The sequence below is a fragment of the Protopterus annectens genome, chromosome 10.part0, assembly GCF_019279795.1.
Source record: "Protopterus annectens isolate FY-2018-M chromosome 10.part0, PAN1.0, whole genome shotgun sequence".
Lineage (NCBI taxonomy): Eukaryota > Metazoa > Chordata > Ceratodontiformes > Protopteridae > Protopterus > Protopterus annectens.
Genome location: NC_056744.1, coordinates 616035804 through 616060436, shown reverse-complemented (window position 1 = coordinate 616060436; position 24633 = coordinate 616035804). Strand labels below are relative to the sequence as shown.

At 41.0% G+C, this 24633-nt stretch overlaps 1 protein-coding gene across 1 annotated transcript in view; it reads left to right on the top strand.

Annotated features, from left to right (window-relative positions):
* Nucleotides 1-24633, top strand: part of ST3GAL3 (ST3 beta-galactoside alpha-2,3-sialyltransferase 3) — a 3995325-nt gene that overhangs the window by 1135705 nt on the left and 2834987 nt on the right. Inside the window, exon 4 of the mRNA XM_044085443.1 lies at nucleotides 3645-3687. Within this exon, the coding sequence (XP_043941378.1) occupies nucleotides 3645-3687 (43 nt within the window). The remainder of the gene's footprint in view (nucleotides 1-3644; nucleotides 3688-24633) is intronic.

Below are 24633 nucleotides of genomic sequence, written 5' to 3'. Positions count from 1 at the left end.
ACACAGGGGTACTGGCAGGTACTGCTTTTCCGCTCTTCTCAAGAAAAAAAAAAATTAGTCTTTGCATCCCTTGAATGCCCATCAGCACAATTTTCTGTTGCCATCAGTTTGCATACTTATTGCTTGCAGTGTGGCATGAGCTGTTACCACATTTATGTGTCTGCTTATAAACAATACTTCAGGTCAGAGGTGTTCTTCTTTCGGCTTTTCCCGGTTAGGGGTCGCTACAGCAGAACTCCGGTCCGCTAATGATCGGCAGTAGATTTTTATGGTGACGAGGTGCCAGCTCAACGCCCAACCTTCAACGAAGGCACGCCCATTCTACGCATGTCTTTCAAATGCCACTCGACCATGGGGAGGGCATGTAGACTCCATACAGAAGGCGCTCCCCCAGCCGAGAATAGAACGGGAGAACCTCTTGCTGTGAGGTGACAACGCTACCGCTGTACCACGCGGCTTCTCTTAGTATGCCCACTTTACAACTAGGTACTCTCTTTCAGTATAAATTTAAACAGATCCTGTGATCTGAACATGTGTTAGTGATTCCTGATTTTATTAAATACTTTACTCTCTATACCAACACAACAAAGGTAGGTCTGGGGACAGTGCTATCTAAAGATATTCAGAGTGAGAAGCACCCTGCCTACTACCTCAGAAAAGTTGAGCAATGCAGATAAGAGATATTCCAATACTAAAAGAGAGTACCTACCTATAAAGTGGGCATTCTATGCCCTGAAGTACTGTTTATAAGCAAACACTTAAATGTAGTAACAGCTCATGCTACACTACAACTAATAAGTAGACAAACTGATGGCAACACAAAATTGCGCTGATGGGCACAATCCTGCCACTCTTTCAATATACAGTGACCCACAGGTCCAGTTTAGCCAACAGAAATGCGTCTGGGTTGTTGATGGTCTACGACCCATTGCTTTGTGTCCAAAACCCTTGCTTATGTGCTGGGTTAGGATAGATGCAACACATTGTTTCTGGTAATGGCTGTAATATGTTCTTTTTTATAATGTGAAGCAGTATAGAATGCAAAATGTGTGCTGCAATATCGAGTATGGGCACATTTCCATAACAGTTATATGGGCACTCTGTATTAGCCAGCCAACAAGGCACTAATTACCAAAATATTTATAAAAAGGAAATAGCTTGGAGGATAGGAATCAAAGAAGTCTGTTCCTCAACTGGATGCTCAGAAGTGATTATCTGTCTCCTACCCAGAAGACCCAAAAGGCCTGTAGTATGACAACCCAGTCAGGGTTTACTTGTGAATTATACTACTTATGGATTAGAATCACCTGGAATCTAGAGGTGAGAATGATGCCTGGCCAAGGCCTATAGCCTGGGAATTTTAAAGATAGCCTACTCCTGGAGGGACTGTGAGAGACTGTCCAGGAGGGATTGTGACAGACTGTGCGCTATTACTGATTAAATGAAACCACAGGTGCTGTTCTGTTTTGTTTCAAGCCATATGGTCTACTATTTTGATTTTCCTGTGATCCTCTAAAAATGAAACCTGTGTTTTATATACATTCTGTCTCCAGTGTCTGTTTAAACTTTACAGTAGCCATATAATGGGTATATATAATTTAGTTAATGAATCTTTTGCAGCCACTGATATGGCTTATACACAGTCCAAAGTACCCTCTCAACATGAGTCCATAAGTAAATAAATAGACTGCTACATTGCTGATCCCTTATGCAGTTAACTTTTCATAATCTTATGGTTATATGCAACTGGTTTTGGACACAGCAATGAAATAACATTACTTTACTTTTATTCACTGAAGTGTGGCATGCCAGATCTGTAAAAGTATATAGTTGATGCATTCACAGTACTGCTTATGCCACTCTTGGCATCTCCTCCTCAAGTATGGAAGAAAGTGGAACTTAAAGCCCCTGTCTACCATTTACATTTACCCAGATCTACCTTAAGACAGACCTACCTGAAATGATCGACAAGCTAAAAGCACGACAACAAAAACACCAACACGAAAAGAACGACAGTTGAAATACCTGATAGTTTAAATGCCCGACAAACCACAATCCCAGAACTCAACAAAACAAATTGATTTCTGAAAAACACACACACAACACAAGCACACCAAAAACCTTACAAACCTACATTAAACTTACATACACAACTATCTATGCACTAACCTTAACCTAAACCCTAACCCTAAGGTCCATCACTATCGCACACTTACCTTACCCACCCTAACCCTAAAGTCCGTCACTATTGCATACTTACACAGTCGCACTTGTTTTGCATGTCGGTGTTTTCAGCGTTGGGATTCTGGACTGTCGATCATTTACGTTGTCGGTCTTCTGGTGTCGGTCTTCTCGTTGTCGGCATTTTCAGCTTTCGTTCTTTTCAGGTAGATCCCTTAAGACAGAACACAGGCACTAGTTTAGATGCCTTCTGGTATAAAAATGTGGCATTTGTCACACAGCAAAGCCAAGCAAACTATCTGCTGTAGGGCCAACACAAATTCCACTAACATTTTCACAACGTCTTTGCTCAGCAATTCTAATTGTTATTCCCCTTCTCTTGTCCTGCATGGAAGCATCGTGGAGCTATATGCTTGTATCCAAAAATCATATATGCTTTTCTAGGGGTGCAGCAGAATTTGGAAAATGTATACACCAATTAAAGTATATTCATCTTGCATTGATTTATTAGCTGTATTTCTGGACACAAAGTATCTTAGATTTCACATTAGCTAAATTCTTCTTCTTAAGTTATTTATTACTGAGTTTAGATGCACAACTGTGTAAGTGTTCTTGGATTTTATCAACTTCCTGATGCTTTTAATCTATTAATATATACTGGCTAATTAAAGTGGCATTACAGTACATTGGAAAAACATTCTTTGTTACAGATGAAGCACTCAGATGCTAATTAAATACAGCTTTAAGGTAATTTAAATATTTCTACCCTTTCATTTCTACAAATAACATTATTTGATGACTTGTAATGATGCAGGGCAAAACCTCATAATACAACTCCATTCAGAAAAAAAAAAACCTGAATGCAGGTCCCCGAGTGGGTTGCTAGAACAAATTCTGCATTATAGACTTCTTAGTTTCATTAGTTTCACCTACTTTGTTTCTGTTTTCCTTCTCTGTGATTTTCCAAAATAATACACATAAATATCCTGCCTTACAATTCACACACACTGAGTAAGAGGAAAAGCAAATGTTTGAAGTGATTTTTCTCTTGCTTATATTAATGGTTTCTGCTTTCGCAGCAGAAGACAAAGGCATATGAAGGAATGTTTTGTGATTTCCATTTAAAGTAGATTCTTATAACACAGCTGTGGAAATTGCTTGCATTAATGCTCTTTAATGGTCTCATGTTGTCCTCCTGCCTCCCCCCTTTTTTAACCAAATGTGGTATTGTGGGCTGGAAAACTTAATTTCTTTCAACAATAGTATGATTTACATAGTGACTTATACACTGCTGTAAAGCGTGTACTTAACGTAACTTTATAGTGGCTAATCCAGGGAGTTAATATAAATATCATTTAGTTGTGATTTAGTTCCAGATTTCAAACCACAATGCTGGCATTTTCATGCAATGTGTTATATTCTCACCTAGTAATCATTTTTTGTTTTCATTTGTTGTTTTTCAGAATATGACCGACTAGGTTTTCTCTTGAAGCTGGATTCCAGACTGTAAGTAGACATGAGTTTTCAGTTAAGATTTTGTTTATAACCCTTCTTTTACTTTGGGTTATACTTGTCTTAATGGCTACTGCAAAGCATACTTCTCAACTGTCCAGATTTTTGCAGAACGTCTAGATTTTTGCCTCATATTTTTTGGTCTTTTCCTCAAAATATTTGTGGTTTTCTGGAAAATCATTGAGGATTGAAGACACTAAATAATGACAGACATTTGCATTTCAAACTTCATATCCTTCAGAAAATGCATGCCAATGTACATTCTATTATTCTAACTACTTTTTAAGTTTATAGGAGCAATATTTAAAATATGTCCCTATTTTTCGGCCATTATTTTTGCCTTTGTCCAGATTTCTTGTGCTAAGATGTTGAGAGCTATGCTGTGAAGTCAGACTTTAATTACTTAACACACACATTCTTTTAGACTTCTTCAGTTAAAACGGAGACTGTGATTCCACATTTAGGTTTGCAGTATTTGTTTTGCTTCTCAATAGATGCTACTGTTTACCATCAGCAGACTCCTGGGTATCAGAATATAAACCTATATTCCCCATCAGCTGTCACCTGTGGGGACTTCATCTTAATACAAAGGTACACAACGGATGTATACATGGATTTATTAAATGTATTTGTTATTTTGTAAACAGGATAGTGGACAGATCACCCAAGACCTGTTTCAGTAACAACTCCAGAGGAAAAAAAATGCACATTATAAAACATGCTACATGGCATGAGTTACAAATAGAAAATAAATATATACATGTTTCCTACTTAGTCATGACTGTAAGCTCTATTGTTTGTCTCCAAGATAAAAATCCATACCTTGCACACTACAGGCATACTATAACCACACTGTAAATGTACAAAGGTATATGGCAAAAGAAATGGGGATTGTGCAGATTGGTAGCAGCTGTTTCTGGTTTGATAAGTTCTGCTTTGTGATACACAGAACAGTACTCTGGTAGTACAATAATTTCAGATTTGCATTATCCTCACTTCTAACTACAGTTATTGTAACTATGATTACATACATGCTGTGTTTTGTTTTCCATCTGCTACATGACCAACTGAAAACAAGCACTGCCCCATAATCCCTTTGCTACCCTAACTGGCCTCTATTTTAAATGCTCCTTGCTCCCTTGTAGCTTGCTGTACTCGATGCTCAATACAAGATGCAGCCTGACTGAATCAGACACTAGATACAAGTCTAGCATCTGGTTGCCAATGCAGGCCTGCAGAATATTAGCCATTGTTTTATCAACAGATGAATGTTCCATCATTTCTGCTTTTAGCCAAATAGGATTTTAGTAATATACTCAGAATAAGTAAAATTTTATAGAAAAATATATTTGATCTGTCTGTAGCTCCAGAACCATATGGTAACTTGAGGATGCAGAAGCCTCCAGCCTGGGCTTAGTAGTAAACTAGGGGATAGAAGCTTTTTCACCTTCCCCCCATCCAAGCCCTGCATCCCCAAATCATTACTAAATGTGGGTCACTAGGCTGCACTAGCTACTAATGGCCCTGTTTCCAATGCACATAGTCCCAGTTTCACTTTTAACATCTGAAGTACTACCTTTTCTTCTACTATTGTACTGGTACATTTACAACATGGTTAAATTATACCTGCAGTTTGCACAGTATTTTATGTGCTACATATAATACTGCGCATAGAATGTTATATCTGCTACGTATTTTTCATTTTCTAGGTAAACAAGAAGATATGGTGAGATCACATAGCATGCATTAATTTCATCACAGTGTCGTTGCATACAATTTATATAGTGAGTATCTCTATTTGAAGTTATTGTTCATATAAAGATACTCACTATATGAAGTCACTGTTCTTGTATTGGAATATTCTACATTTGCTCAGATGAAGTAAATTGCTGGATGGTAGAGTACATGAATCACTAGTGGAAACATTGCACTAAAATTTATTTGATTTGTGTGCAAGCACAACATAAACAGTGGTACAGTACAGTTATTCTAATGAAGTGAAGTAGGCATTAAGAATCATGAGAGTGTGCAACAGCTGTAGACAGCATGAGTTAATTATTAGGGAAAAATTGTAAGAAATGAAGGTAATTAAAAGCAAGCAATAATACCTGCCATGGTAGGCTTTATTAGCCTAATAACACTCACCCAGGGTTGTAGTGAGGTCCAGCGTTTGAGACGGAGGGCCTTACCACCCCTGGAACTGCATTATTTCCCTAATAATGCATGGAGGGCATTACTATGCTTAGATAATGGACTATCTGTTAAATCTGTTAAATTGTTCTGTATTTTTTTCCTTTTTTTACTATATACTGTTTATTTATACATATTTTGATGTGTAATAATCATTCCACCTAATGTTTCAAATGTGCAGCATATGTAATTGTTGGAGGAAGTATAATATAAGCTGTAGAAGTATTTAATGTACACACACACACACACACACACACACACACACACACACACACACACACACACACACACACGTACCAATTGCAGCTGCCTTCTTGACTAAGTGCATTTCATATGGCTCATTTTGATCAAATGAATGAAAAAAAATACAGTGTACGGGACTGCAACCCTCTTCCACATGCCTCTTAACTATCCTTTGTTGTGCTCTGTCCCACGAAAACGCATTATTTTCTGATAAATTCCTGAAGATTATTGCCAGTCAATGAAGCCAGAGATTATAGTTTTATACTTCTTATTGTTCAGAAAATGCATGTTGATGGAAAACCTCCTATTGCATGTATCAAGTGAATTGGGGTTATATTTGAAGTGTTTTACCTCTTTTTCCTGGGTCTATCCAGAGTTTTTATCAAAGAAGTTGAAAGGTATCCATTGATATCTCTTGACTGATGGCTCACTGTCTCTGTCTCTGCTTGGTTTCTCTCTCTCTGAAGAAGAGAGGTTGTTAAGCTATATGATGTTGGCCACTGTGGATTGAGAGCTGCCATGAACTTTTCTGTATCCCCACAAAGATGTACTGTGAAGTTTGAGTTTGATACCCGCAGTGGTCAGAATTTCACATTCTGATTTTATCATTTCTAAAATAAGCCTTAACTGCTGAGAGTCTAAAGAGTGATTAACAACCAAACAGAGAGTGAAGTTCCTTGATAACATTTGCCATGTTAGTCAAATGTAGTCACATGTGAAGGCAAAGATGAGTGCAACAACCACTGCCCAAGTAAAGCCATCACTGAATCATGCACCAGATGCAAGGTATGGAAGACACAGTTGCCATTTGAAACTGCAGCTTTGACTTCAGCTGCCCATCTGGCAACCCATTCAGTCACTGTCCACCTTAACAACAAACTCTTGCACAAACCTTAACAGGTGTATAAAACAGATAGTAAACATTGAGGATGTATGAATGAGCATTCCAAACCTGGCCATAGCCCATGACTGTTTATCCTAGGGATAGACAACAGGCCTCTGCATTTGTACTGCATTTTAAGGGCAGCTTTATTAACAGAGAATTTGGCCTTAGGTGTCTCATTCCAGCAGTTCCATTCTTTGAAAGGGGAGAATGTTTTGTCTGGTCTTCTTTGGACAAGTGCAACCACATCAGGGTTGTCCTATGTAGTCTTGAGTACAAGCCATGCCATGCTATCCATGGATGGAATTAACCAGGGGAGTGTTGGGGATTTGAAAAGCTTCCATTGGATCTGATGCCGAGAGGTGGTAGGATCTGTGGGTCACCATTCTTCCTCCCTCATCATCTCTAAAACTTAAAAAACCCAGAGTGATTGGTATGTAGTGGGAATCAACACCATCTGATGTGGAGAGCACAGGGACAGCCTGTCCAAGTTGCTTCTTTTGCAGGTTTTCTTCCTTCCATCCTCTGACAGTGATTAACCCAAGAATGAAGAGGAGTCTCGATGGATACTGCATAAGATGTTTGGACCCTGTGTCCTGCAGCAGGAAGAGATGAATACCTAAAGATGCAGTTAAAACAATGTCTCCATTCAAGACCAGTAACAGGAAACTGAGGGTTGCATATGCAGAAAATTCTGCATTGATAAGGTCAGCATCAGTGTACACATCATGCTTGGGACCAACAGCATTAGCCCCTGCTGCCCATTACCAAAGCTTGGCACACAGAAAATCAGTACCAAATTTGACCCAAAAGTCAGACACATGGCAATGGGGCCAACCATGAGCTGATGAGTTCAAGGTGGGGTCTACTCACATTGCTGCTGACACCAGCAAAATCAATGATGAAGCTGACCCAGGCAGTTTGACTACCTGCCCTGAGGCTGAGGATACTCCCAACATCAACAGCATCACTGTCCAAGCAGTCAACAACAGTGGCATGGTCAATGTCAGTGTGGTCATCCCCATTCAAAAGCAAAACCACAGAAAATCTTGACAAGGCTATCCACTTAGAGTTAGTGGACTTGACTGGCTATGACCCTTGGCAGATTATACTGGTACCCTCTAGTGTAGCACATACATCAGTGTCAGCACCATCACTGCAGACTGACCTGCACATACCACTGCCTACCACCCTCACATTAGCTGTAGACACTTCTTTGCATGGATCTTCTGCTATCCAACATTTCTTGTCAGCAAGACAAAAGGCACTAGGGAAGACTTGCAGTACCTTCTATGCCATTCAGAAAGTACAAGGAGAATGAGCAACAGGACGCCTTTCTTCTACTTTGGCTTTTTGCCACTAAAGTCTGTACACAAATATCTTGTTTTATAAGCTCTGACAGTTTTGTGCTTCTTTTTACCATCTTTATCTCTGCTATTTTACTTCTGTATTCAGCTGTGAACGCTGGAGGAGCCAACCCCAAAGTAATGTTTGAAGTTGAAGCTACAACAGAAGCAAGAGAAGAACTCTATTCCATCCTGTATAATTTTAATTATTTTTACTTTCCTTAATATCAGAAGGAGTAAAGGACTTCCAAATGTCACATTAAGCTAAAAATGATGTTCCCATAAGCAATACATGCACAAATTGTGTCTATCTTGTGGCAGGATCTTAGGCCCACAATTGCATTTTTTGAAAGCCTGCTCTCGATTTCACTATATTGACACACACACACACACACACACACACACACACACACACACACACACACACACACACACACTTGTGGACTGCAGTTAATAAAGAGCTGAAGGATTTTATTATGGGGGGATGGCAAGAGTCAATGGGATAAGCTTATTCTTATAACAGAACAAGGTGGTTTGGGATTATCTGATTTAAAGGGGTATTTCAAAGTTATAAAGTTAAGGCTCCTATACATAGCACAAGCATAAGGCTATAATTCAAATTGAAAAGGGATGATGACAAAACAGGGGGAAAGCTCAAGAGAGACTGAGATTTTGGATGTAGATCTTTAAGGAGAACAACAATAACCACACAAAATATTAGATTTATAATGTAGTAGAAAGTATTCTAAGAACTAAGCCAACACAGGACTGGAGAAAGGAAATTCTACCCATATGGATGACTGCAATTAGGAATACAGACAATAGGCAAGCGGGGGCTGGAATTTATTGGAGAAAACTGGTAAAAGAACCAAGATACTGGGAGCAAACAATTAGAGAGGCAAAGGTAATAGACTGGGAAGAGGCCAAGAATTTATTTGGACTGCAGGCTACAGATTGTTTTCCCTATCAAGGACTGATATCAGACTATAGGCAAAGAGGAAAAAAAAACAGGGGGATCCTTAAGCTAAACACCAGCACTGGTAGTTTTTAGTAGAATCTAGAATGTAAGCTGCTGTTAAAAAAGGGAAAATTAGTAAGACATAAAATATAGCACCAATAACTACAAGAATCAATCAGAGGAGATTACAAAGGATTGGGAAGAGAGATCTGACAAGGACGGATACCTGGTGTCAAAATCATGGCCTCAATCTAAATGCCAAAAAGTGCATAGTCATCCTCTTTGGAAAAAACAAAACAAAGTACCCACAAACTACCACATAGGTGGTAGCCCCCTAAATATGGAAGATGTAATAAGGGATCTGGGGACCCAAGTAGATAGTAACCTCTCCTTTGATAATCACATTGCCAAAGTGGTTAGAAAATCCTTCTATGTGGCCCACCTAATCACAAAAGGGTTTGCATCCAGATCGAAAGAGGTCATTGGGCCCCTCTACGCATCACTCATCAGACCCATCATAGAGTACAATGCCCCATTTGGGGTGTATCTTACAAGACACCTGCAACAACTGGAAAGACCAGAGAAGTACCTCACCAAGAGGATCACTGGCCTCAAGCAGATGCCCTATGCAGCTCGACTGAAGAAACTCCAGCTGTACTTGGTTGCATACCGCATACTCAGAGGTGATCTCTGCCTGACATACAAGGCCATGCCCAACCCAGAATTGATGGACATGCTCCAACTAAAGAAAACCATATCCCCACGAGCCACATGCTCCAGGGATCTAAACCTCACCATAACAATAAATAGGATGTGCTAGAGGGATAGATTCCTGTTCCAGAGACTTCCCATGCTCTGGAACAAGATTCCAATCTACATTAGGCAGAGCTCCTTGCTAACCCTCTTCAAGAGAAACCTTAAAGAGTGGATGGGAAACAGAAAGTTTACCCCAGGTATCACTTCAATGGCTCTGCTGGACAGAGGCACAGGGAACTAATCTAAGGGGGTGGCGAAAGCCAACACATTCCAGCTAGGCTTATAAATGCCTTTGGGCAGATAGCCTAGTACCTACCTATGAACCTAATTCACAAAGAAACAACAGGGGGATATATGCATGCCTCCCAAATATGCAACAAAGTCTAGTAAAGTTAAGATCTTTGCCTGGAAGTGTTTACATTGGTATTTTTATAACGCAAATAGACCCTAAAGAATTTTTCCTCAAGTAGATAGCGAATGTTGGAGGTGTGATGGGGAAGAAAGTGGTAATAGAGTGGTGCTAGCAGCAGAGAGGCTAAAAGAATGACTGCTAACCTGATAAAAGTGTTTGTTTTCCTGCTACTACCTGGGCGACTGTCCGATCTAGCTAAACTGCAAGTATTTCTGCTTCTTGAACTGTTTTAAACTGTTTAAAGTTGTTTTTGCACCTGCACTTTTAAAGTTTGTCCTGTTTGTTGCTTTTACCTGTTGAGGCTACACACTCAAGTGCGCTAGCCTGTGTTACATATTTATTGCATTTTCCTGCTGTTTGTTGCAAAAAAAAAAATTATCCTTGTTTCCCGTCTTTCCTGACCTAGAGTAGTCCAAATACAGGCTTTGCTGTATTCTGGACTTTTGGAAAGTTTCTGTGTTGCCCATTTCCTTTCTTGGATAAAGGGAGGCTTCTTTGTTCACCAGTGGCAGTGGGGAGCTTGGAGCAGCCTATCTATCCCCGGAGGAGTGTTCCCAGCACAAGAATCTGGTAGTCTATTGGCTGTTTTGGGCCAATTTCTAGCTCTTTTAAGTCCCTTTAAGTCCCCCTGTATAAAACCCGCTTTAGCGCGGCTTTGCACGATTTTGCGCATAGCGCAGCATCGGGCAGCGCCACCTAATTGGGTTTAAACCATTCTCGGCTCCACAAAGTCTGCTCTTCACTTTTTCCCTTAGAACTGATCTAGTTCTCATAATAAACACCCTATTCCCACTCTAAAGCCTGACACTTGCTCACTAAAGCAATTATATAAGTCAGCACTAAAAAATTAAAAGCACTACACCCTCACAAACTCCCCTTGAGTACTTTGTTCCCCATTGGCCCTTTTTTCAATTATAAAGGAATTCCCAATACTATTCTAGCATGTCCAAAGGTCAGTTGTCAATCTCCTCTCCGGTCCAGCTGGTGAATCTGGGAATCGTTCAGCAATGTTACAACTGCCTCATGTACACAGACAACCCTCTCCTCCTCCCAACAAATTCCAACACATGTGAGAGATGCAACCATATAGCCAAACTGGAGGCAAAGCTCTCTCAACTCAGTATTGGCGTAACCAGTCAGGAGGAGAAGGAAACCAGACTCACTACAATTCCAGTCTCACATAGACCTACCACGACAGCAAACCAAACACATAAACACACAAAAACATACTCGGAGGCTCTAAATAAAAATCTGCCTAAGCAGCAGAGACCTCCAAAGCAGACACCCAAGCAACCGCTACCCCAAAACAAAACACGTGCAACACATAGCTTACAAAGCCAGTGTGCCGAACAGTCACAGTCCTTAAGGCTAAACAACACACCTGATGCACTTGTAATAGGTGACTCTATCGTCAGGCACACTGACGTCCCGCTCACCAGGCTAGGATCCGCCACATAACACAAGCACTCAGGTCACTCCAAGGCAAGTACAAATATGACTCAGTCATTGTCCATGCTGGTGTGAATGACCTGAGATGTACCTCCCTGGACTACATGAAAAGAGACATAGAGAAGCTCTCTGAGCATGTAGCCCAGGCCGGTATGACCCTGACCTTAAGTATCATCTTACCCTCACCAAGAATGATGCCACAATATGAAGACAAGATGATCAATTTCAACAATTGGCTTAAGTATTGGTGTCATTCAAAGGGGATCCAATGCCTGTCTGCCTGGGATGACATGCTCAACAAGCCACGATGCTTCGCTAGGGACGGCTTGCACATGTCACCCCTGGGCTTTCGGATATTGGCAAAGGCTCTTGCCATCCCCATAGTGCCCTTTTTAGGCAAGGTTCAAAAGACAAACCCACCTCCATAGGTATCACAAGGGATAAGAAACTAAGACTAATGCTACTCAACGCCAGAATTCTAAACCTCAAGATGCACACACTCAAAACTCTCCTTAGCATGGAGAACATCGATATCTGTGCAGTAACAGAAACCTGGTTCAAGGCTCCCGAGAGCACCCCAGCACTACCAGGTTATACCTCATGCCATGTTTTCCGGCCCCAAAACTTGGACCGTACCACAAAAGGAGGGGGAGTATCAATATTCGTCAAAGATACCCACACCTCCAGGTTGGTGGCACAGCACGAAGCATCAGAGACTATCCATGTGCAACTAACAGTGGGTAAAATTGCCTTCCAGTTTATAGCCTGCTACAGACCACCCTCCCAAACCCAGGAACCCCACTCGGCCTTCCTGAGAACACTGGAAAATAGGAAGGTCTCTCCAAACACCATTATATTGGGCGACTTCAACTACCCTAACATAGACTGGAAGCATTACTCTAGCTCCAACACCCTAGCCCAAAGGTTCCTAGAATTTATAAACTCAAATGCTATGGAAGAACTTGTTGCCACTCCCACAAGAGGGGAAAACATACTGGACCTGATCATCACTAACATGGGGACTCTATGCTCCAGACCAGAAGTGTATCCCTCACTGGTAAGATCAGACCATAAACTAATCTCACTAGATATTAACATCCCGACCCCAGCCCCTGCCCAGAAAACCACAGTGAAAAACTTCTTTAAAGCAAATTTTACACTCCTCAAAACCGAGGTGGAATCCTTCAAAGCCCCCGGGCCTGTGGAAAATACAGCCCAGACTGCAGAATCCTTTATAAACCCATTCTATGAACACCTTCAGGAATGCATGGATCATGCAATCCCAAATAAAACCAAGACCCAATCCTCCAAAGTTAGGCGTCCTGTCTGGTGGACCCCAGCCATAAACAAACTATACAACAGAAGGAGGAAGCTACTACATGATAGAGCAAAATCCCAAAAAGAGAAGGCATCTCTGATCAGTATTAGCAAAAAATTACGGGCACTCATAAAATCGTCTAAGGCCAGCTTCGAGAGAAAAATTGCACAGGACACTAAGGATAATCACAAGGCTTTCTTTAGTTATGTTAGGAATCTGGGTGGGAATTCCCAGATATGCTCAGAATTAGTCCAAAATGACAAAAAATACACCGAACCCACAGACATTGCCAACATCCTAGCTGACAGGTTCAGCGCAAACTTCTCCCCCCCTTCCCCACCAAAAGGGCAAATATATATCCCAGCAGAGTGCTGCCCCTCTAAACTCTCAGATGCTCAGGTAAGAGCCGCCCTCTCCAAAGCAAAAAACACAGCATCAATGGGACCAGACAGTGTCCCGGGCTGCATCCTACATGAACTCCAAGAAGAACTAAACCCAAACATAAAACTACTGTTCAATCTCAGCCTTACTACAGGATATGTACCCAAAGAGTGGCGTACAGCAACAGTGGTCCCTCTCCATAAAGGTGGTGCCTTAATGGATCCTGGAAACTATCGCCCCCATAAGCTTGACTAGCTTGGTCTGCAAAGCTATGGAAAGGATCATCATGGACCTCATAAATAAAGATATTGGGGACCTACAGACACTGGATCCTACCCAGTTCGGATTTGTTAAGGGCAGATCCTGCCTCTTAAACCTGGTCAGTTTCTTTGAAACAGTCACCAAGGCCATTGACGAGGGGAAGGTGGTCCACACAGCCTACCTGGACCTTGCAAAAGCCTTCGATACAATACCACACTCGGGCATTATAGATAAACTCATCAGCTTAAATATAAACCCCTATGTCACTAGATGGGTTGCAAACTGTCTCAAGGACAGAACCCACATGGTTAGAATTGCTGGAGCCATGTCAGACTCCAAACCAGTTACAAGTGGCATCCCACAAGGCTCAGTCCTGGGACCTCTCTTGTTCGGTATATATTTCTCGGAGGTACAGGCTATCACGGAAGGACTGTGGCTGACCAAGTTCACAGATGACTGCAAACTGGGCGCCATAATAGACTCTCCAGCCGACACAAGCATCCTACAAAAGGGCCTCATAGAAACAGACAACTGGTGCCAGAGCCATGGCCTCAAGCTAAACGCCAAAAAGTGTATAGTCATCCCCTTTGGCAAAAACAAAGTGCCCACAAATTACCACATAGGTGGTAATCCATTAATTATGGAAGAAGTAATTAGGGACCTGGGGACCCAAGTTGATAGCAATCTCTCATTTGACAACCACGTGGCCAAAGTGGTTAGAAAAACATTTTATATAGCCCAAATCAAGAATAAAAGGCTAGCACAGAGAGACCACGTTCCTGTTAAAACATGTAGCATAAAAATAAAAACCTCGTGTACAGGAACGTGAGGGCTTGTAAAACTCAACACTGCTTGTTCACAAAGTTACAAAAATATTGCACTCCTCTGCAGACACCAGCATGTAGTACTAAGCAGCAATGGCAAGTAAAAAGCAAAACCAGAAAGCAGTCCACAACGTCCAAAATGATAAAAAAACCTACTACTGCATGCAATAAAGAAGGAAGCACTACATGAAGGGATTCACATCTAGATCATGGGAGGTCATCGTGCCTCTTTACTCATCCCTCATCAGGCCCATAATTGAGTACAATGCCCCTTTTGGAATGTACCTTACCAGACACCTGCAGCAACTGGGAAGACCCCAAAAGTACCTCACCAAGAGGATCAAATGGCTCAAACAGATGCCATATGCTGCCCGGTTAAAGAAACTCCAGCTCTACTCAGTGGCATACCGCCTGCTCAGAGGCAATCTGTGCCTGACGTATAAAGCCATGTCCATCCCGGAATTAATGGACATGCTGCACCTCAGAAAATCCAAATCCCATTGAGCTACGCGCTCGAGAGACTTGAACCTCAGCACTGAAATAAATAGGACATGCTGGAGGGACAGATTCATAACCCAGAGGCTCCCTTCACTCTGGAATAAAATCCCAGTCCAGGTTAGGCAGAGTCCCTCATTGACTCTCTTCAAGAGGAATCTTGATGAGTGGATGGGAGATCATAGGTTTACCCCGGGTATCACTTCTGTGTCACTGTTAGACAGAGGCACAGTATACTAACCTCGAAAAAGGGCATAGCAAAATTCATTTAAAATGGGTGGCGAAAGCCAAACACACTCTGGCTAGGCTTATAAATGCCCTAGTGCAGATAGCCTAGTATGAACCTATGAACCTATATTTTCTGGGAGTATAATGAGTTGGCAGACTTTTAAAATTCCCTGCAGACTACTCTGTCAGAAACAGTGGGTGAGCAAATCAGTTTAACTAAGGAAATAAGTTTTTGAGCTATGACAACAGAATCAGATTTGCCTAGACATAATAAGGCCTTGCTTAGTCTAATTATGGTGGCTGCCAAAAAAGCAATTACTAGAAAATGGAAATCAAAGTCTTAACCAACTGTACTAGAAGTGTTGCATACAGTAATGGAGATAAAACAACTGGAAATTGGATCTTTAGAAAAGGGCAGGGGCAAATTGCATAGAAAAATGGGAATTGTAGGAACAATACATGCAGAATAACATTTTGGAGGCAGAACAATTATTAAAAGAATGCGGGACTTGAATGAGTTATTTAATGTTTGACTGAGATTATAAGTGATGTATAATGTTTGCAACTAAAAATATGTCAATACCGATTGTTTTCATTTATATAAATGTATAATTGCATGTGTTGTTTTAAGTGCAAATTTAATAAAGATGTTTCTTTAAAAAAAAAAAAAAGAGGGCAGACCTATTAAAGGGGAGATTTGGAAAGGTTATGTTGGTGTTGTCAGTGAAGTCAGTCAGATGCAGCCAGGCATGACAGTGCAGACTGATATCTTTATTTACTGCTCAAGCTGCACCTTCAGTTGAATTATGTGCAGTTTTTCACAGTGGCAATTAGAAACACAGAACAAGGTTGCCATCTGTGACTGAAGATTAACATTAAGCTCTCCATTTGGCAACATTTCCAGTGACTGGCTCATTTCACCAGCTAAGTCTCACTAGAACCTTAACATGTAAAAGAGAGAGTTTACCACCCTAATGAGAAAATACATTTCTGATTTCTGCCTATTGCCCTTGCTTCCTTATCTGGGGAGAGGCAGCAGGACTCTATAGAGTCAGACTCTTTTTAAGGGCAGTCAAAACATCAGAAGAATCAGGTTTTGAAGTCTAGATCCATCAGGTCCAGTGTTTGGGATGATGGACAATCTCACCACTATCCTTGGGGAAGGCACCACAACATCAGTGTGGTCCCATGCAGTCTTTATTTCCAGATGAGCTATTTTTCCTATAAAGTTGGGCCACTCATAAAAAGTTGGAGTCTAGAAAGCCATTTATAGTATCACTAGCAGATAGATCATGGGTTCTGTAAGCCATCCATCTCTGTTTCATCATCTCAAGTACATCACCAAACAAGGGGATACTGGAGCATATACAACCCCTTCATACTGACATTTGGGGAAGGGGACACTGGAGAAGAGTCTGCATGTTCCTTTTTGCATGTATGTTTTTTATGGAGGTAACAGACCCAAAATGGTAAGAAACTAGGTATGGTCCATATGTGTGGTAATGGTACTGCAAGTCTTCCCTAGTGCCTTTGTCTTGCTGACTGAAATGTTGGATACCAGAAGATTCATGCAAAGAAGTGTCTGCAGCTAATGTGAGGGTGGTAGACAGTGGTATGTGCAGGTCAGTCTGTAATGATGGTGCTGACACTGATGTATGTGCTACACTAGAGGATACCAGTATAATCTGCCAAGGGTCAAAGCCAGTCAAGTCTAGTGCTGACTGCACAGACCCACCTGATTGACCCTTGACAATGGGACTGGCAAACCCATGAACCATGGATCTAATATCAAGATCCCCAGCTCCAAAGGCAGGAGGCAAGAAAACTGACTCGTCAGAGGTCAGCATTCATGCTGAGAAAGGTTAGTGCAAGGCTTGCCACTTGAACCAGATGGGTCAATCTCCGAACCAGATAGGTCATTCTCCAGCCTCGTGGCAAAGGACTTCATGAGATTGACAGCACTGCTACTTACACTGAGAAAAAGTCGACAACACAGAAGTCAGACTTGTGGCCCCAACAACAAGTCCCAGTCATCACTAACAAATCTGTTAATGTCAACACTGATGTCAAGTGGTTTGACTCCGGCCTCCTTAGGATCAGTACTCTGATGAAGCCAGTCAGGAAATGTGAAATAATTTATCTTAAACCCCAGGTACAGACAGTCTTTTTCTACTCTGTTACCAAATAAGAGACAAGAGTCTTCCTTCACAAAACCATCAAAAAGGCTTCAATCAACTTTCCTTAAACTCAGAAGGAAGTACTGAATGGCATCTAAGAGACCTTGCTGACAATGTCTTGAGCCTAAAATTGTGCACATCTTAGAGTCAGACAAAGAAGGTATACTTTTAATCCTAATACATTTAGCTGGTTTAAATGAAGATTAATCTAGTAATCCCTTTACTGGTAACTTGGAGACAACAGCAGGAGAAAAAGAGAGAGTCAGCTTTTCATCAGTGTTTTCAACCTGAAGACCTGAAAAAGATTTCATACCTATCACAGTTTGTATATATATATATATATATATATATATATATATATATATATATATATATATATATATATATATATATATATATATATATATATAGACATCAATATTTAGACATAATATTTATCAGCAACTCAAAGGCCCTTAAAAGGGTGTCCAATTATTACTGTGCAATATTATTATTAAAGCTATTACAGTGGCTTTGTACAATTTATCCAAAGGCCTGCAAGTGCTCTAAACAGCTTAAATTATCTCTACAAAAACAGCCACAGTTGAAAGGGTTTAAAAATATTTAATAACAACTAGTCAAAACACAAGACAATACTTTTTACTTCACAGGGCTAGTCAAGAGTTCAGAGATCACAGCAAAATACTTAAAATGATTCAGTAGTACAGTTCCGACATCACAGAAAAACACTTAGTCTAATCTTTCTAGCTTCAAGCTATTTCTAAGAGAAAACACAAATCTAAGATAAACTTACATACAGAGCAAGACAGTGCTGAGTTGGATGGTCAAGACAAAAATGCTTAATGCCTCTGATTCTCTCTGTTTTTAAAATCACATTCCTGGCTCACATTACATCATTGTTCACACTTTCCTGGGTTCCCAGGCTAACAGAAAGTACATTTACACTCTTCCCTTCTGGGCAGAAACCAGAGCAATACAGGACATTTATGCATGCAAATTCTATCCATTAACTCGGGCCTTACAACAATAGCAAAAATTATTTCATCTAAACTGGCAGGAGCCATGTTTACATCAAAGGGTCACAACATGTTTTACTTGGTCAGTAGAGTGCACTGTTGTTACATTTTTTCCAGTTCCACATCTAACACTATTTTTACCATTTAAGACAACAAGCCTATGGTTTACATTAGTATTTACAGATGACAGAATTATCTCCAAAATTCTATATGGCTAGGATGGCACCCTTCATCTATCTTCACCTAATCTTCACAGCCATGTCTAGCCAATATTTATCTTTTGTAAACTACACATAGTAGTGCATTACTTGTGGATGTTTAAGAACTGTACATCAGCCACATATTGTGATTCTGTACACTTATTAGCATTCTTCATTCCTTCAGTGGACTTAGGGTTAAAGATATGTGGTTCATGCCCTCTAAAGGTTTATGATTTATCTTTGAAGAGGCTCATTAATATAGGTGGGATATATCTTTCTAAACCTATCAAGCAGATAGAGAAACCTCAAAGGACTCCCATAGTCTCATCAGTGGTGATATGTGTCTTGCCTTCTGACCCATTAGGGATCCAGCAAGACAAAACCTCTCATACATCCACAAATCAAGCAGTCTGGGGATCAATAGAACCAAAGATCTGAATCTACTTCAGAAAATAAACAAACTGTAGTGGAGAAACAGAGTCATCATGCTACAATTACTGCTCCTCTGGAACAACATTCCTCTCTAGATCAAGCAGTGTAACATACTATATTCCTTCAAGAAGCAATTAGACAATTGGATGGATAGTTATAAATTCATCCACAATATAGGTCCATAGGTAAGTACTAGGCTTACTGCCCATGTGGGTCACCTTAAGCCTAGCCAATTTCCCACAAAGGTGAGAATGAAACCCTGCACCTTGGGTTTGTGAAGTGAATGCCTTAACCTTTATACCAACCCACAACCCCCATCTTGTCGCTCCTTGAAAAAATAGGTAATGTCTAAGAGCGAATAATGCCAAGTGTAAATGGCCATGAGGCCCAGTTACCTTGTATATTCTATAAATCTACAATTCCGTGATAGGTATTGATGAAAAATGTTAATAGGCATAAATTAACTAGTAGATATTTTCTGATTCAGGCATTCCATGTCTTATTGATAGTTAGAGCCTTGGAGGCATATGTAACAGGTTACATTATTGCATGTTACTCCAGCAGTGTGGAATCTAAGCCTATCTGACAAGCAGCTGCTGCTAACTCTTGCTTCTTTAGCAGAATCATGGAGCCTTAACACATATTTTACTGCAGTAACCTTCTGCAAAATTTGTCAGGTTTCTTCCTTCTCCTATGATCTGTTACATTCTTTTTTTTGTGTAAACTGTGCAACTGAAGCAATAAACTCTTCTGAAGGCAGTGCTGTGCACAAGAATAATGCAGAATAAAACAAGTAAAAACGTCACACAGAAAAATCATATAGACCCAGGGGCGCCTCGTGCTATTGGACTGCAGCCCCCCCCAGCTGTAAAAAGAAATAAAATAAAATAAAAACCAACATGAGTCCTGGAACTTCATGCATGCATGCTCGCGGCGTTTCCCAATATCCGGACTGCTGGTGAACCAGTCCAGAGCATGCGCATAGAATCCGGGCTGCTGGTAAGATGGTCTGGATTAGGAAGACAGCATTCATCAGCAGAGATCCCAGAGGTCTATGCAGTTACAACTGCATAGACTGGAAGGGGATCGGACTGCATCATCTGGAGGCTGGGAAGCAGCTTGCTCTTGGGGGAAGGACTTTGCCCTCATGTGCTTTTAGTGCAGGAATGGATGAACTTTGCAGCAATGGAAGGAAAGGAAACTGGGCTTTGGAAAGGACGGACTTTGAAGCTGGGCTTTGAGTGCAGATGTTGGGCTAGCATTTTGCAAAGGAAGGGACTCCTACTCAGGTAGGGTGTGTGTATGTGTGTGTGTGTGTGTGTGTGTGTGTGTGTGTGTGTGTGTGTGTGTGTGTGTGTGTGTGTGTGTGTGTGAGAGAAATTACCCAGTTAAATATACCTGGTGGCTACAGAAAACTCAGGAAATATACCTGGTGGCTAGACTCAAACACTGTACCTTGGGAGCAGGCAGCGAGAGCTTGAATTCCCTACCCTCCACCACTTGTGAAATTCTTGCTCGTATTTTTGTTTTTGTGAAATTTTTGTTTTTTTTTTGGATTTTGAATTCACTAAATAATTACAGGCATTTGGATTTCAGACTTCATATTCTTCAGAAAGTACATGGCAACATAAGCCTTTTATTCTAGCAATTTTCTGGCTTTGTCCAGGTTTTTTGTGCTAAGAGGCTGAGAGCTATGATGAGAACTGAATTTACTAAATGATAGCCATTTAAGTTTCAGTCTACCTGTCTTTCAAGAAACAGCCGATTTGCCATAGTGGTATGTTGCTCTGACTGTAGTGCACAGGGTCTTAGATTCAACACTAGGCAGTAAAATGCATGGTGGTAACACAGCATTTTATTCTAACAACTTTCCATGATTATACAAGCAAAATGTGTCCCTAGTTTTGGGGCTTTTGTCCCCCCCCCCCAATAAATTTTGGCTTTTTCCAGATTTTTTGTGCTTCAAAGCTGAGAGATAAAGTTGAATGTCGAATGGATTTTACAAGGATCCGAGAACTTGAAGAGAAGTTTAGTGCTGCTTAGGGTGAGTCTGCTTGCATTGTTAATAGCACAACAGGTAGTGTATTTGCTTTTGATGCAGAAGGCGGTGGGTTCTACTCCCACAGTATATAGATGCATTGCTGATACTGTACTGTGTTGTACTTTTAAAGGAGGTGGATGCTGCAGTCCTAAGAATGTCCTCTTTGGCGGTGATACCTAGTAACGATGAACCTGTTATCAGTTTATTTTATTTATTTATTTTACATTTGTTGACCAGGAATGTCTGACCGAGCCGAAGCCCTTTTTCAGCAGAGGCCCGGGGAGAAAACCTCCAGTACATACAAATATAACATTAAGTAGTTAATACAGATTTTATACAAGCAGAATACAGCAACATATATTAGGGAAGCTGAGAGGAATATAAAGTACAAAAATCAGGTGTGTGATTTTTTTTTTTCAAATCTGACCAGAATCTATATGAGTATTACAGAGAGAAGTACATAACTTAGGAAAAGTTGAGAATGGAAAGTTTTCAAGGAGGATTTGAGCAGTGGCAGATCAATTTCTTATTGAAATATTCCTTTAATGTTAGCTTAAACTGTTTGGTATGTGCCTGTGTACAAATCTCGAGGGGAAGTTTGTTCCATTTAGTAGAGGGGTGGTAGCTGTGTATGTTTTGTCCTACTTTAGATTTGGGCTTGTAGATTTTTGAAGGTCTTGGGAAGAGCCACGAAGGTTTCTTGTAGGAGCATAGTGGGAGATGATAAAGTGTAAGGCTGGACAGAAAGATGGCTGATATAGGATTGAGTGTATGGTTTGTAGCTGAGAGAGAAGGAGGAGTTGGGGCAGTTTGAGCCAGTTTAAATATCTTAGTGAGGGATAATGGTGATATCTGTAGGGTTGTTGGGTTGCGAATCTAGCTACTTTGTGATATGTATTCTGAAGTCTAGCAATGGGAGAGGAGTTAAGGTTAGTAAGAATTTGAGAGCACTATGTTAAGCAGGGAAGAAGATAGGCATGTGTGAGGTCTATCCTGGCTTCCTGAGTAAGAAATTTGTTATTTCTGTATAGCAGACCTAGCTTAAGGTGGGTTTTCCTGATACAGTTATTTATGTGGAGATCGAATTTTAGTTGGCCATGGATTGTAAAACCAAGGAGTTTTGAGCCTGATTCGGCTATGATTGGTGTCTTATTGAGTGACTGGATAGTGAAGGAGGTCTTAATGTGGTTAGCTGTTTTAGGGAGGAAGAGTAGGAGTTTTGATTTTTTAGGGTTTAGTATGAGTTGCTTGTTGGAGAGCCATGTTTCTACCAAGTGAAAGGATGACTGGGTAGCTGTTAAGAGTTCTGAGTGAGAGTTAGTTATAGTTATGACTGTAGAGTCATCAGCATATTGTATAATAGAGGAGAGTGGGCAGGAGGTATAGAGCAAGTCTGTGAAGATGTTGAAAAGTAATGGCCCTAAAATGGATCCTTGAGGGACTCCCATTTGTATTTGTAGTGGAGCAGACAGAGCAGTATCCCATTTTACAGAGTGGAATATATCTCTTAGATAGCTTTCAAACCATGCCACTGCATCAGGAGAGAAATTGAGGTTGGACAGTTTGTTTAATAGTAGAGAGTGAGAGATGGTATCAAAGGTCTTAGAGAGGTCAAGGAAGAGACAGGAGATAAGTTTATGGTCATCTCTGGGCAGGGAAATAGTATATGGAAAGGATAGGAGTGCCGTGTAGGTACTATGCTTTGGTCAAAAACCACTCGGGTATTGTAGAAAAACTTACCAGCTTAAATGTAAACCCATATGTCACAAGATGGGTTGCAAACTGGCTTAAGGACAGAACCCACAGGGTTAGAGTTGCTGGAGCTATGTCAGACTCCAAGCCGGTCACAAGTGGTGTCCCACAGGGCTCGGTCCTTTGCCCCCTATTGTTTGGCATCTACTTCTCAGAAGTACAGGCCAACATGGGAGGACTTTGGCTGACAAAGTTTGCAGACGACTGCAAACTGGGCGCCATAGTGGAAAGTGCATCGGACACGGATATCCTTCAGAAGGGACTCACGGAAACAGATAGCTGGTGCCAGAGCCATGGCCTGAAGTTAAACGCCAAAAAATGTATAGTCATACCCTTCGGGAAAAACAAGGTAACCCCAAGATACCATATAGGTGGCAATCCACTAAGCACAGAAGAGGTTATCAGGGACCTGGGGACCCAGGTTGACAGTGGCCTTTCTTTTGACACTCACATTGCTAAAGTGGTTAGAAAGACCTTCTACATTGCCCACCTGATCATGAAGGGATTCACATCCAGATCTAGTGAGGTCATTGTTCCCCTGTACTCTTCACTTATCAGACCAATGATCGAGTACAATGCCCCATTCGGGATGTATCTCACCCGACATCTGCAGCAATTGGAGAGACCCCAAAAGTTCCTCACCAAAAGGATAAAGGGACTCCAAAATCTGTCATATGCTGCCAGATTGAAGAAACTCCAGCTCTATTCAGTCGCATACCGTCTGCTCAGAGGTGACATGTGCCTGACATACAAGGCCACGTCCAACCCGGAATTAATGGACATGCTCCACCTCAAAAAATCCAAATCCACGAATATAAATAGGACGTGCTGGAGGGATAGATTTATCACTCAGAGACTCCCTATGCTGTGGAATAGAATCCCGGTCCATGTGAGGCAGAGCACCTCGCTGACTCTGTTCAAGAGAAATCTAGACCTGTGGATGGGAGATCGTAGGTTTACCCCGGGAATCATCTCTGTGTCACTGCTGGAAAGAGGCACAACAAACTAATGGGCACAGTATTTTTTCATATAAGGGGTGGCGTAAGCCACAAAAATTTGGGCTAGGCTTATAAATGCCTTAGGGCAGATAGCCTAGTATAAACCTATGAACCTATGAACCTATGTTGAGTAGGTGTAAGTAGGTTTTCCTGAGAGAGATGATCCATGACTTGAGTATGAATGCACTTTTCAAGAACTTTAGATAGAGGGGAGAGGATGGCAATAGGCCTAAAGTTAGATATTTCAGTGGAGTTGCTTCCTTTGTGGATAGGTATGGTGTAGAAGTGTTTCCAAATGGAAGGTACTTTACATTCTGAGATGGAACGGTTTATGAGGATAGAGATAGGATAGGCAAGTGAGTGGGCAACTGACTGGAGAAAGTAGAATGAGATGTTATCTGCAGATACAGAGCAGGGTTTAAGTTTGGAGAGTAAGGTATGAATGTGTGTTGTGGGGATGGGCTTGAGAGAAAAGATTTTGGAAGGAGTTGTTGACGAGAAAGCTGGATTTGTGGGGTTCTTTCTATTGGAGCTATTTGAGTTAAAGAGATTGGATATTGATTCCACAAAGTAAGTGTTG